Source organism: Alligator mississippiensis, chromosome 7 (assembly GCF_030867095.1).
Source record: "Alligator mississippiensis isolate rAllMis1 chromosome 7, rAllMis1, whole genome shotgun sequence".
Classification (NCBI taxonomy): Eukaryota; Metazoa; Chordata; order Crocodylia; family Alligatoridae; genus Alligator; species Alligator mississippiensis.
The window spans coordinates 38069931-38084077 of NC_081830.1; the positions used below are offsets into that span (position 1 = coordinate 38069931).

A 14147-nucleotide genomic window follows, 5' to 3' on the forward strand; every position below is an offset into this window, starting at 1 on the left:
CTGCCTTAACTACAGAGTTAATTTGTATCTTCATAGCCACAGTGGGTTCCTTTTCAATGCAAGGGCTTTAAATGTCTGTCCCAAACAGGGGAACCTAGTTGGAAGTAAAAACACTGAACCAGCTGCACCATTCTACAGAACTGCTCCAAAAAGGATCAATAGAGGATAAAATCTTGTCCTATCCCAAATTCCTCTTGAGGAAGAAGGATGATTTGGCATTGTTCTCCCACCAAGGAACAAACCACTAAATCCTGGAGTCCAGGCCACCTGCATGGTGGTGCCATGGATTATTCTCTGTGCCACTAGTGTAGCAGAAAGCCTCCTTTTCCTCTTGCCTGCATTTGCTCTCCCCTCTTTGGATATGTTTCTCTTTTTCTACCTTTTCTTCCTTCCTCTCTCTTTCACTTTAAGATAAGGAATTGTATTTTAAAATTTGTATGTGTGCATTTTGTATCTCCCCTTGTAGTTTGGTATTTTTATCTATTTGTGTGCCATGGCATTTGTAGCTTATATTTTATACTCCTCACCTTTCAACTTTCAACTATATGTGTTTTAGTAAGTTATACATTGTAACATTGTTAACAAAGGCAGGAATCAAACTGCCCTTCCCTGTATCAGGCTGGCCCCTGAAAGAGCGAGTGAATCAGTGATTGAATGTGTAACATGGAAGCAGGCAGCAATTATCACCTGGAAGCTGAACTCAATAGAAGACAGTGTAACAACCAGGAAATCTCTATACCTCACTGATCAAGGGCTAGAAGCCCTGGCCTGACTTAATCAACACCAGAGACCAACTTTTGGGCTGAATGTCTCCAGATCGACCACTCCCAGAGCCCTATTCTAAATTCATCAATGGACTCCCAAACCTGCACGTACATGCGGACGACCCCTGGGGCTGACAGATGCTGTCCAGTAGCCACCAAGGGGGGGGAAGTCCCACAAGGGTCAATGACCCCTGGATTGGGCAAACCAGAAAACTGGGGAGTCACCAAAGTCTGCCAAGGACAGATAAAAGGCAGTGAAAAGTGACCCTCAGTGGCGCCCTCTTGATCTCCAACTCGACCAGACCTGTCCAGCCAAAAGGACCAGCCGGCAACCCCCTTCTGGAAGATAACACCACGCTGAAAGAAGCCTCAACGACAGACTCCAGCGCTTGCAGGATAGGTATACCTGACTCTGTAGCCTGCTACTGTGTGTGTGTGTATGTGTGTGCATTTGTGTGTGTGGAGACCAGCCCCAAGGTTTATGATTACAGTGTTTCAATCCGCCTAATAAACTAGAATTTTAAGGATCCCGAGTTGGACATTTGTAACTGTTCAACACTAGCACTCCTCTCCCTGGCAGACCAGCTCCAGTGAAGTGCAGGTGTCAGGGCTTCTCCAGCCAGCAAATGCCTCAAAGACCCACATCCATTCCTCATGCCACTCCCTTATTGCTCCTGCCTTATGTCTCAGGCACAATCCCAGACTCATGGAGCATTGTTCAGGGGTCCTGAAAGTATGAAAAATGTGGCATAGAGGCAGCTGACCCACAGCAGGGAGGGATCTCCATGCAATATCCTTTGCAGGAATGCAGAGGATGATGGAGCTCAGTTATTTGTTAGCAGCACCACGTGACCCTTCCATCTGCTTACATGCATGTTCTTGTTAACCAAAAGTTTGTAAAGGACTGACATGCCCTCTGTACTGAACCTAAAACCTTCAGAATGCCATGAAGTCATATCCCCAGATTAGCTACTTTTTTGCTAAATGGAGAAAGTGTTTAATCTTGAGTAGGAAGAAATGAAAAGGCTAACCCTTGACTGTTCTTTGCTTTGTCTGGCAAGGTACAGAGTAAAGTAGGTGGGTGGAATATGTACTCTTCTTTTTTTCAGAAGTGATAACTTAGCAATGGATGCCATTAATGCTGCCTCCAGTAATGAAATATATTATTGCAGATGCAACATTTCCCACCGAAAACATAGGCCAAATTGCAAAGAAATGGCTGCTGTAGTGTTTTAATGGCTTGTACTTAGCTGCTAAAAGGTGAGGATCAAGGAGGGTTAGTGAATCCTGAAACTGATGACTGAATTGGAAGAGCTCTCATCCCTAACGTTCTGTATGGTGATTTTCTGCATCATCTAGGTCTTTAATGAAAGGCAAGGATTTTGTCGGGTCTTTAAGGCACAATATTCTGCTAGTGCTGAAATCTATGATATAGTTATGATATATCACAGGGCAGCACCTTATCTGCAATATATTGCCTGGATTTAGATGTACCTTAAAGTTGTACAAATTTGGCTGTTTTTGCCTGTCAACAACCAAAGTATTCCATCAAAGATATATGTACTTCTCTCTAACTTTGTGATTAAGTTCAATGGGACTCCTCACTCAGTGCCTAAACATAAAGCACAATGGTAAACATTTTCCTACATTGAGACCAGTGTGCTCAGTATCTTGTGTGATTGCGAGAAGACAATTGGCCCTATTGTGTTTTCTTAGTGTATGTCATATGTGTAGTATATGCTAGCATGCCAAAAGACAAATGGTAGAAAATATCCATGTTTACATATAAGTACCCTTGAGGCTACACTCATGATAGACCACTGTCTGTTGACTTAAGAGGAGGATTTGTGCCTCATGTTCATTTACTCGTAGCAATACAGAGATCAGACTTTACTTTGTCTATATCAGCCATGACTGGACCTATTTCTTTAAGCAAAAAAATAAAAGAGAAAGGCACCATTGTTCCAGTATTTGCATAAATGCCACATTTATTTCTTAACTGAACAATGCCTTAAGTGTACACAAACAGTTTAAGACCCTAGGTTCCAACACTCATAGTTTAAGACATCAAGAAAACTAGACTCAGTACTTCAGTATTTTTTTCTTGTTATTATACAGTGGTAAAGGGTGTGCCCACAGCAATCACATATATACAAAGCAAGAGAAATGGTCTCCCAGCACTTGGGGATGGCATCACAGGAAGAACTCATGTGGACAAACTAGATAATGGAAGCACAGGCAAAAAAAGTAAAACAAAATAAAATTAACCACAACCTCCTTCATTGTACAGTAAGATCATAATAACGAGTCACAGCTCATGAAAAGTGATGGATTCCTTCATACAGCTCATTAAATACAAGACAGAAAGACAGTAAGAGCATATTAGACAGGTGTTAAGACATATGGGCTGTTGCTGTTTACAGTGTGTGTTAGCATGGATGCATCATCATTGGCAACAGCTGGAACTGCTTGTGTGAGCTACCCCAATTCTCATTCGGGTGCTGCCTACTGTCCAAACTTCTGCTAGCAAGTTTGTTCTGAGGTCATTTTAGGAAACAATCCTGTTGTTACAAAACCAGCAGTCCCTCTGCCTGAAGGCCCTTTGCAGCACTGGCATTTTCTCCTTAGATTAAGCACCTAGTTATGATCTTAATAAAATTATTTCATTAGTTTGGGCCCTACATAGGAAAACCCTGGTGTAAATGGATGACTGGTTCCCCTTGTATGGTTACAAAAGCTCAGGCAGAGAGGCCATTTCAAAGATGTTTCCAAATGACAAGTGTGTTTTTTGGAATTACCTCTTATCCTAACTCCCTGTTAAGTCATGGTTAACTTTTTTGACAACATTGTATCTCACTGGCCTATGTGATCTAAAGGAAACAGCAGAAAACTATTAAAGGACAACAGTGGTGTCACTTCTGAGTGGCCAGTCTACATCTTGGTTGTTCAGGCTGAACTCAGCTGGTTCTCCAGTTCATCTACACGCACTGAAACACAGTGGGGACTTCCTCCAGAATGCCTTGTTCAGCGTCTCTCTCTGTGACAAGGATTCCTTGTTTCTTTTCCTCTTGCTGTTCTCACCCTCACAAAGCTTCTGTGCCTCATCTCTGATTAACTGAAGCTCGAGGTTTTGCTTCATCTTTAATGCTTATATATCTCGACCCTTTTCATCCTTCAGTACAAAGCAAAGAAATGTGAATGGAAATTCTCCTTAGCTACTCTGAGGGCAGGGGCTAGTCTCATCTACTTGAATTTTGGGAATGGGTGGAACCTTCAACAGCAAGGATGAGACATGAAGAAAGGTGCAGGGTGTCACATAAAGAGGGGACTTGGATTAGGACTACTGCCAGCCATTGCTTGGGTGGAGCCTGTGAAATCCACAGATTACAGCTACTTGGATATACTGTAGGGAACCACTGTAAGCCCCCTAGGCAGTCATTCCTCCCTAAACTTCTCCACCTCAGCCTTCACATTCAAAGCCTGATCCAAAGCCCAGTGTAGTCAACAGGAAGCACTATACTGACTTCAGGAAGCTTTGGGTCAGGCCCTTGATCCTCAACTCAGCCACCTGGTGTGCTCTACAGGTTTGCTGGCCTCAGGCACACTCAGCACTGACTGAATGAAACCAAGGTCTCTTCCACAACCAGACCAAAGACCACGCTCTTCAGGATTGCTGACCTAAGGCATGGCCCCATAATCATTACCCCACAACCCTGTCAAAGGAAAACTTCCAAGCCACCTTTCCCTATGGTAACCAATGGCATTTCCACCCTTTCCTCACTTTTCTTCTCTAGTCCTGTTTAGCAAAGAATTTAAGCACCTGCTTAACTTTAGGCATATGCTTAACTGTTCAGTGTGACTTAAGCACATACTTAAATGTTCTCCTCAACTGGGTCAAGCATTAAGAGATTCTTTTGCATGTTCCTGTCAGAAGTGAAAAGTTTCCCTCTGGATTTCTAAAACCCTTTAAAACATATTTAGATGGGGAAAAGTGCTCATTCCTGGCTATGGACATTTGAGCTGTAATACTAAGAAATCTTTGTCTGTGTGGACAAGCTGCTGTCTGACCTGTCTTCCCAGAAACGTAGGACTGGCACACAGAAGGAAAGGAGCAAGCACTGGAGGCTGAATTTGACACTGTTCCCTGTGGAGACCCATGATGCCATCCAGGTCTGTGAGATAGAATGAAACCCCCCTGGGAACATGAGTGATGCCAGGGAGCTGTTCAGAACCAAAAAGAAAAGGGTTCTGGAGAGAAATAAAAGGCCATTCAGCACGCAGCAGGAGGGCTAAACTACATCCTGTCTTGAAACACATGTTCTGCTTCTGGGCCAGTGAGAGGCTGGGGCTGGGGGAGCACCCCACGGAGGCTGTGTTCACACCACAGTGTGATGGCAGGCTGCCAGCCCTTGGGTGTGTGGGACATCTTGACTGATTTGTGGAAGCAGACTACAGGCTGCATTGGGGTTCCTGCCTCCCTCTTCTATGCCTCCCCCTCCAAGCCTCCACGAAACAAAACAAAAAAGTAAAGAGGAAAGAAAAGCTGTGCAGAGACCATCTCCACTTGGAACCACACATACAGCACTCAGCAAACACAACAGACAGGATGGAAAAGTGCCAAAGAGAACCAAGGCGCAGCTGTGCTGTGCAAATTTAAGGTCAGCCGTGAATGTGTGATGATGAAGCATGGACCAGCAAGGGGTCCTGGGATATAGGTGGAGAAATCTCCTCCTTGACATTTCTGCCTGGACTTGTGTGTACATGACCAACTGGAAATCTCACAAGGGGAGCGCTGAACAAAAACAATCCTGGGCATTAAAAAGCAAAGACCTTGGCTGCTTCAGTGACCTTAGAAAAGCTTATATCAAGTTAATCAATCATCAGTCAACCAGGTCTTTGCAAAGGGGAGAAGGGCTGTTGACCACGCCATGTCTCTGCTTTGGTAAGCTTCCTCCCCACCAACTTAGCTATTCTACAAAGGCAGCCTAAGTCAGACAGAGAGATGGGGGCACGGGAAAGAAGGTGGAAGTTACTATTTTAAATGGGAAGGGGTATAAGAAACATCACATACAAAAGTAAAAAGAAGCCTCAGTTTATATCTTCCTAGCCATTCCCACCCCAAACCCCTGCCATGCTCTCCATTCCCCATTCATCTGCTTTGAGCAGGTTCTTTCCCTAAGAAAAAGGAAGGAAAGTAAAAGCCCTTTCAGCAAAGGGCATGAGAGTTAGCCACCTGGTTCAAGGCAGCTGCTCTGACTCTGGGCTCCTATGAAACTTTCTGATCTCGTTTTAAAAAGCCCTTTATTAATTCTGGCCATCTGCCCAGGTATAATGGCATGAGCCCTTTCATCACTCCTGCAGTGAACTAGCTATTTAGTGTCACCTGGTGAACTAGTCCAACCCGAGCTGTGGTTATGCATAATGGGAGCCTGCTGCCACTCACAATAGCACATTCCCTAGCAGCATGGTATCCCTTCAGGCCTCTCCCCACGTCCCCATTCGAATTTATTGGACCAGAAAGGGTTCCACAGCCCCCTCTGGATGCAAGTCCATGTGACACTGATTCATCCTCTCAAAGTTTTTCCAAAGCCTCCAACCCAGGGCAGAGATTAGGACAGGATGGTGCAGATGGCCTGTGTGCTTATGGTTTCTTGCTCAAGATTTCTGAGAGGCAGGCTGCACACTATGCTTGGGACGTGTTCAAACAGCACTATCCTTCCAAGCTAAATGACTGGACCATATGCTCTTCCAGAACTTCAGACTCCTCTTCTGCCTCTTTTCCCCCATACCAACATAGGTGCTAAAAGTAACCAGACTAGAGGTAATACCTCTGCCCCCTCAAAACCAAACCTTCTTGATAGAATCAACCAGAACCAGCCATCACTGCATCCCACCTGGCTAGCCACTAAATGCTACATGACTGGATTTCAAGTACTGGGTGAAAAACATGCACACACACACCCTCAACACACACACTGATCTTTACATGGTACAAGCAAGTTGAGGAAGGGCCCCAGTACATGCAGTGACATGCCCATGGGAGAACGGGTGTCTCTGCTATTCTATGTATGCAGCAAGCCACTTCCTTCCTGAGGTGCACAGGGTGGGTGGAAATCACTTTATGTGGGAAGTCATGACTCATTGCCTAGTTGCCACTTGTAGGGAAAGTGGTTTTGACTCTGGAGTCACGGCCAAGCAGATGGAGCATGGGGCAATAGTTCTGGAGTTACGAAGAGTGCAGATGTCAGCACTCACAACAGGTGGGACCAGTTGAATTCAGCCAGACCTCCCAGTGAAAAGGTCCATGAAAGAAGACAAAGATGGCATCGCAAAATGGCCAGACAAGACCCTCTTTGGTGGCCCATCTTCCATGGCCTTCCCTTTCCTGGGGGAGGCTTTGTATGTGTGTGAGTTTGAGGAACAATACAGAATTAACTCAATGTATAGCTTTCAGTGAAGTAAATAGAAATAAATACTTTATAAATATAATCTCAAACTACTGTAACTTAGTTTATCATGTCACTGCTTCTCTTTTTTTCTTTTTAAACTTCAATAAATTGGGAAATACCTAAACTACCACTTTCTCTTCACACAGAAGCAACTCCTCATGACTTGTAACCTCTGAGCTTTCACACACTCCTGCCTCTTTAAACTGAAGACTTGTTTTAAAATGGGAACAAAAAAAAAACCGCAGCGCCCGCTTCTTAGAGTTACGGGTCATATGACACCAAGGTCACCCAACAAGGAGACGGGCAGAGGATCACATGCACACAAGAAATCATGGCCAGGCTGTACCAGGCTTTTGCAGCTACAACAGAAATGAATTTTCCCAGTGAAGGTGTAGATCAAGATGTATCCTCCGGTGGAGCAGGCAGCTAGGGCGGTAGGTGGTATGAGAGATCTGAAGTTAAGATGGGGGCTTTTGATGAGAATCAACGATCTCAATCCTGTTGGCAGATGGATGAGGTGGAGGATGGTTTTGAGTTTTAGGTTAGATTCTCATCTGGGCTGTTCTTCTTCTGGACAGTTTGGATCTGTTTTGGAAAGGAAGAGACAAGAGGAGTCAAAGGGGTTGGGAAAGAAAAACAGAGAGAAAAAAAGGGAGGCAGAAACAATATGCTCCAGAGTTCACATCATGGAGAATTAAAAATATGGAAAGGAGAAAGAAATCACAGGTTGGATTAACCTAAGGACAGAGCCAAGGTCCAGGTAACTCAGTATCCTGAGTCTGACACAGGCCAGCACCAGAATTCATTTCAAATCAGTTAATCATAGGGAGGATGGGTAGATATGTTTCTTTAACCAATGACTACACCGAACTTCCATTTATTTCTCTAATCATTTTTTAATTTCACATCTGCAAAAAAACGGTTTTGCAACAGGGATTAAGGACCATATCTTCCACTGATAAAAAACAGTGTCAGCATAGTGAGTTGGGTTCACCCCACTTCAGGGTCTGTCTCTGAATGTAACCAGTTGAAATTGCAGATAACACGAAGGTCTCATTTCTTTACAACCCCACGGTATCATTGGAGAAGTACTGCTATGCGCTGCTTGGTGGCCCAAGTCAACCTGACTATGTACCTTAAGAACAGTGCTCTAAACATTTTGGAGAAATATCAGCTTTTTCTGGGATATGGGGTTGTGAGCAGACTGAGAGCAGAATATTGCCATGTTCCTAGTTTAACCCCCTATGTTGCAGTATCTGATGCTGCAGAGACTTGCTAAAATACAGTCTGGGGAGCAAATTGGGCAGCTCTGAATTTTATAAGAAGTGGCACTGAGCACTAGGGAAGAACACATCAACACCCAGTTCAAAGCAAAATGGAAAGGACCAAGCATATGGTACTGCCCATGGCAGAGAGATGGTAATTTGAGAACCCTTGTCCCAGTGACTGAGCTGATGTGGCAGGAGATGGCAGAATCTCTAGTAACTTCCTTGTGCTGAACACACAGTTGTCAGACATCAGGCTCAGGTCTGGCCTCAGCTGCACCTTCAGGGGCACGTGACAGTGTATAGTGAAAGACAGGTAGTTAGCTGTGTTAGTGTGCAGTCAGTCAGGAGGCAGGGTAAAGATGCACCTTTATAGACTAAATAAGAAATATAGAGAGAGTGCAAGCTTTCATGAACCCAGGTTCACTTGATCAGATCCTGTGAAAGCTCATGCAGAAAGCATGAGGAGACAGAAGTTAGAATATAAAAGGCAAGGGAGAGCAGTGGGGGTGGGGAGGGGGGTGGAGCCAGAGAAGCCAAGCCAAGCTCCTGCAACAGCAGTCTGCCCAGCCCTGGGGCTGCCTGTGGACAGAATGAGGGAGTGCCTCAGTTACCTGATGGATCCAGCCAGGAGGGGGTTGAATGCATACAGCCAGTCGTGCATGTCCTTGTCGCTGCTCGCCTGCAGCAAGATTCCACGATGCTCTGTGCACACTGCAAATGTGTTGGGGGTCTGCAACAGACAAGTGAATGAGTGAATGAGTCCCCCACTTAAGCCATGGTGTGGCAGCACCAAGAAGGCTTGGAGCAAGCAGGGATCTCAGCCAGGATGCAGATGCAGCTAGAACATGTGACATCACCATGGGCTGCATCTCCTCTAGAGAAATCTTGTGGACATGGTAAAGAAATGATTCCATCCCTGTGGCATGCTGGGTGCCAATGAGGGAACAAGAGGCAACTCATCTAGTGGCACTGGATCTCTTTATCGGGGCAGTGGGAAGCATTAGCATGCCTGTACTCCTAGTTTCCCTCGCTCTTCATCTGCTTCTCCTTTGGGAACCTCACCCTTTCCCCTCCTAGCTCCAGGGTCACTACTTGGGCTGGCCCAAAGCAGTTGCTGTAGTCCTTCCCTGTTGGTGTGGTCTCAGACATGGGCTGCCACTTTGGCGATCCTCCAGTCCATCAGACTTGGGCTGAGTTTGTCCTGCCCTACCCATGGCCCAGCCTTCAGCATTTACCTTCAGCATGGCCTGTTGGTCCTCACTGTATTCCACCTGAGCTGACGAGAGGTTGAGGATGGCCCTCTCTACAGAGTCCTTGTCTGTGTTGTAGATGTAGACATAGGGACGCCTCACCACCACATAGCGCTTCACCCAGCCATTGGTGTGAGGCTCCAGGAAGTGCAGGTAGCCCTTCTTAGAGACAATGGGGCTGCAGAGGGGAAGAGAGGTCAGTGTTGTATTTAGTGGCTGGGAAAAGCTGCCTAGCAAAAGTGTTAGTGCACCAACATGTTATTGCTCATGTTGCTCTGCACATTGTGTCTCCACTCCACAGAAAGCCAGGAGTGATGCCATCTCCCATGACTCCTCGGTAGGGTGCTGGGTCCTACACCACATGTAGAACCTACAACCCTGACATCTCCCTGTATGCACACTGGTTTGAGGAGGGACTGCCTCCATCTTTGGCCTGGCTGGCTGGAGAGTGGAACGTTTGCCTGCTCTAGAACAAAAGAGGCACACTAGCTCCAGCTGCAGGGAATTCTTGCAGCCCTGCCCAAAAGAGGGCACTGCCCTGCCCACCCTGCTCATAGTAAACTGCTCATACCTGACCCGGATCTCTTGAATATCAGGAACCAATAAACGCCGGGGTTCTTTCTCTTCTTCAGGCCCACGCATAGGAGATTTCTTTTGTTCTCCATCTGCTGCAGGCTCTGGCTCTGGGCTTTCTGCCCTGGAACAGAGCTGGGGGGTTCTGGAAAGGAGAGAGAGGCATGGAGTTACAATGATGCCTTCAAAGTCACTTTGACTAAAGACATCTCTGTTTCTCTTCTGAAAGTTGGTTATGCTGGCATTCCTGAAGCTGACAGGCCAATAACTGTGTGGAGTCTCCCCTAAGATTACTTTTAAGACACAACACTTCTGGCCTTCAGTGCTTCTGCTGCCATGAGTATTAAACCTATTCTGGGGCATGGATTGCCAATCGTGCCAAATTGCATAGCTGTTCAGTGTCTGGATGTAACTGTATGAGCAACATGACTGAGCCAGTCTCTATGGTGGAGTGTCAGCCTACAGATTTAGTCCATCAGGGCCTCCCAAAGTTTCTCTTACCTGAGTTCTGTGGCATTATACCGACCCTCTACCAGTGATGGGCAGGTGGAGGAGGGAGTGAGGGTGGTGACACCAAGAGCAGGCATTGAGGGGTCTCTCATCAAGGTCACTGACATTTCTGACAGCTGCAGGAAGAAGAGAACCATTGACTGGAGTCAGTCTCTATTAACTCTTATCAATGTGATCTCAGCAGCAGGACACAAGCAAGCTAAATCTACGATTCAGACTGGACATGCTGAAGACAACATAGCTACACCAGCTTATACTAGGTACAAGTTGGGCCTTTGCTGGAAAAGGCTTGGTGTTCTGTGCTGCACAGACAGTTCCTCTTCCCTACTCATGCAGTCACAAGGTCCTTGAAGGTCACAATGAACTAAGGGGAGCAGGGTTTTCATACTCAGACCTTGCCTGCATTACAGGGCTGCTGCCACCACAGCTTTACTAGCAAGGCTCCCTACTGGAGATGTGGCATCTGGTGGTTCTGTACCACCTCCCCCAGTGGCTGGAGCTCTGTCAGAACAAACACGCTTCCTCCAGCAGAGCTGCATCCTGACAGGGGTTTTGCTGGCACAGCTATGCTGGGCAGTAGACATGATCTTACACACCATCTGCTATCCAAACTTTGTAGCAGCCTCAGTACACCTGTGTCACTGCAGCTGTAAGGGAAGTGGGGGCAACATACTGACATTGAGGCTGCAACCTTTTATGGCTCTTGGACAGAGTGAGGATTAAATATACTAAGACCCATGGGTTTTCCCCCTAGTTTACCAGCTGTAGAGAGTTTTGCCTGCCTGGGAGGTGCAGTCTTCAAGGATGGGGCAGGGCATGAGATCTTCTCTGTCACCAGCAAAGATAATCCTCAAGATAAGTCACCCAGTTCCTCTCCCCAGGCCCATTCTCTCCCTCTACCTCCTTCCCTCACTTTTTTTTCCCTCTTTCCCAACCTGAGTGCTCTCAATGGAAAAGACAGGTGGCAGGGCCAGGCTCATGACTGCCTCAGCAGAAGGGCCAGAGTACAAAGTGGGAAGCTTTTTCCCAGCCATCTACAGTTTATTACTCTTGATGAAGTTTTCTTCTGCAGCTGGCCCTCTTGTGCTGAGACCCTAGACCATCAAAGCTGGCAGTCGGCTGGCAGCCATGGCAGGGCCTTTGAAGGCTGTAGGTTTAGGACAAGACCATTCTTGGCTTGGCTGAGGCCAGGAGGCTGATGCTCCTCATGCCTCCCTTTCCGTGCTCTGTTGAGCAGTGATGGTGCCCATGGAATGCAGAGCTATGAACCTGTCTAGTAGGTGACAGTGACTGCATTGCAATGGAGTCTGCTGCAAGTGGGGAGAGACATCGCTGCAAGTGGAGGAAAATATGCCTCTCAGGCCTTATCTGCAGTCACTGTAAATCTCCTGCCAATATACTTCATTCAGCCCTAGCCAAGAATGTGTTTCACAGCTGGTCTCCCCATTGCTGTGGAGACACTCCTTTATATTGCTACTGTGCCACTGTTGGAGACAGGGCATGGTAAGGCACTAGGGCTGGCCATACCTTGCTCTCGCTGGCGCTGATGCAAACATGGCTGTGACTGTACTCTCTGTTGAATGTGTGGGTAAGGAGACGCAGGCACTGGAGGGAAAACAAAGGGCAGTGTGTGGTTAGCAAACAAGGCCATTTTCTATGTATAAAGACTCACCTTCCTGTTCCTCCATGGACTCTTTTCAACCCCGCTCTGATTTTCTAGCAGTTTGTGGCTCTGTCTCAGCTTCAGGGGCTAAATATCTCAAAGGGGATGTTCTAGTTGAGGGGAGTGGCAGAGAGCACAAATCCATCTCCTCCATTTCCCTGCTTGACTCAGAGCTTCCATAGTTTCTTCTTCCCACATCTGGGTCCACCTGCCTCCCAGTTCCTCCCTTCCACCGACCACATTAATTGCTGCCTCTGCCTCCCCTCTGTTGAAACTGTCCTCTATGCCACTGTCACCCACCACCATGACTACAGCAATTCTCTCCCTTGTGCTCCTTTGCTGAGAAGCTGCTGCCTACCTGTTACAACAGGAAGGGGAGCCTGTTTGGAGCCCTTGAGTGGAGCAGATTTGCTGTAATGTAATACCTTGACTGCCAGCTCCTTCTGCCTGTCACTGGGGGTCTCTGGGGGAGACGTCCTGCCCTCTGGGGGGCCGTCTGCTGAAAGCGGGGAGGAGACACAGGATGTGCTGCGGGAGTCAGAGTCCTCACTGGAGCAGGGGGACAGGGCATCCAGGCCTGACCGCTGGGTCGTCTCCAGCTTCTCACGCAGAAGCAGGTAATGCCTTGTCTTCTCGACCTGAGCAAAAACATTCCAGCTCATGTCTGGCAGATGACCTCTCTGGCACCTCTCTCTCTTCCCTTTTGCCACTTTATTCACACACCAAGCAGCTTGGAGCAAACAAATGTCACAGGTCCTACAGCGCTTTAGAGTAATGTGATGCCTTGGCTGCATCTTAGTGGGTGAGCAGGCATCAGAGACCCCAGTACCACCCTCCCTGCTTCAACTTCTTAGGTCCAAGCTGCAACTCTTCAGCATTCCCAGTGCTGGAAGAGCCAGGGAAATGGGACTAAACATCTAAGAGCTGCACTGTGTTGTATTTGCTGCCTCTCTGCTAGTGTATTATATAAAGTGAAGGACCAGACACCTGTAAAAGAAGCATCTCCTACATAGAATCATAGAAAATTAGGGTTGGGAGGGACATCAGGAAGTTATCTAGTCCAAACCCCTGCTCAAAGCAGGAGCAGCCCCAACTAGATCATCCCAACCAGGGCTTTGCCTTGCCAGGTCTTAAAAACCTCCAAGGATGGAGATTCCACAACCTCTCTGGGTAACCTGTTCCAGTGTTTTACTACCCTTCTAGTGAGAAAAGTCCTCCTAGTATCTAACTTAAACTTCCCTTGCCACAACTTGAGACTGTTGTTCCTTGTTCTCTCATCTGTCACCACTGAGAACAGTCTAGCTCCATCCTCTTTTGAACTCCCCTTCACGTAGTTAAAGGCTGCTATTAAATCCCACCTCAGTCTTTTCTTCTCTAAACTAAATAAGCCCAACTCCCTCAGCCTCACCTCATAAGTCATGTGCCCCAGCTCCCAAACTATTTTTGTTTCCCTTTGACAGACTCTCTCCAATTTGTCCACATCCTTTCTGTAGTGGGAGGCCAAAAACTGGACATGGTACTTCAGATGTGGCCTCACCAGTGCTGAATAGAGGGGAATAATCACTTCCTTGGATCTGCTGGTAACATACCTAACAATGCAGCCCAGTATGCCGTTACCCTGCTTTGCAACAAGGGCACACTGTTGGTTCAAATTCAGCTTATTGTCCACT

General features: G+C 46.8%; 1 protein-coding gene across 19 annotated transcripts in view; it reads right to left on the reverse strand.

Annotated features, from left to right (window-relative positions):
- Positions 1-2723: 2723 nt before the first annotated feature.
- The window catches only part of KIF1A (kinesin family member 1A), a 143623-nt gene continuing 132199 nt past the window's right edge, over positions 2724-14147 (reverse strand). For all 19 annotated transcript variants that reach the window (XM_059730860.1, XM_059730859.1, XM_059730857.1 and 16 more), the window contains 7 exons: positions 12903-13115; positions 12342-12419; positions 10806-10930; positions 10303-10449; positions 9717-9909; positions 9093-9211; positions 2724-7798 (listed from right to left, as the gene is read on the reverse strand). In XM_059730860.1, coding sequence (XP_059586843.1) covers positions 7756-7798; positions 9093-9211; positions 9717-9909; positions 10303-10449; positions 10806-10930; positions 12342-12419; positions 12903-13115 — 918 coding nt within the window. In that variant the 3' untranslated portion in view covers positions 2724-7755. The remainder of the gene's footprint in view (positions 7799-9092; positions 9212-9716; positions 9910-10302; positions 10450-10805; positions 10931-12341; positions 12420-12902; positions 13116-14147) is intronic.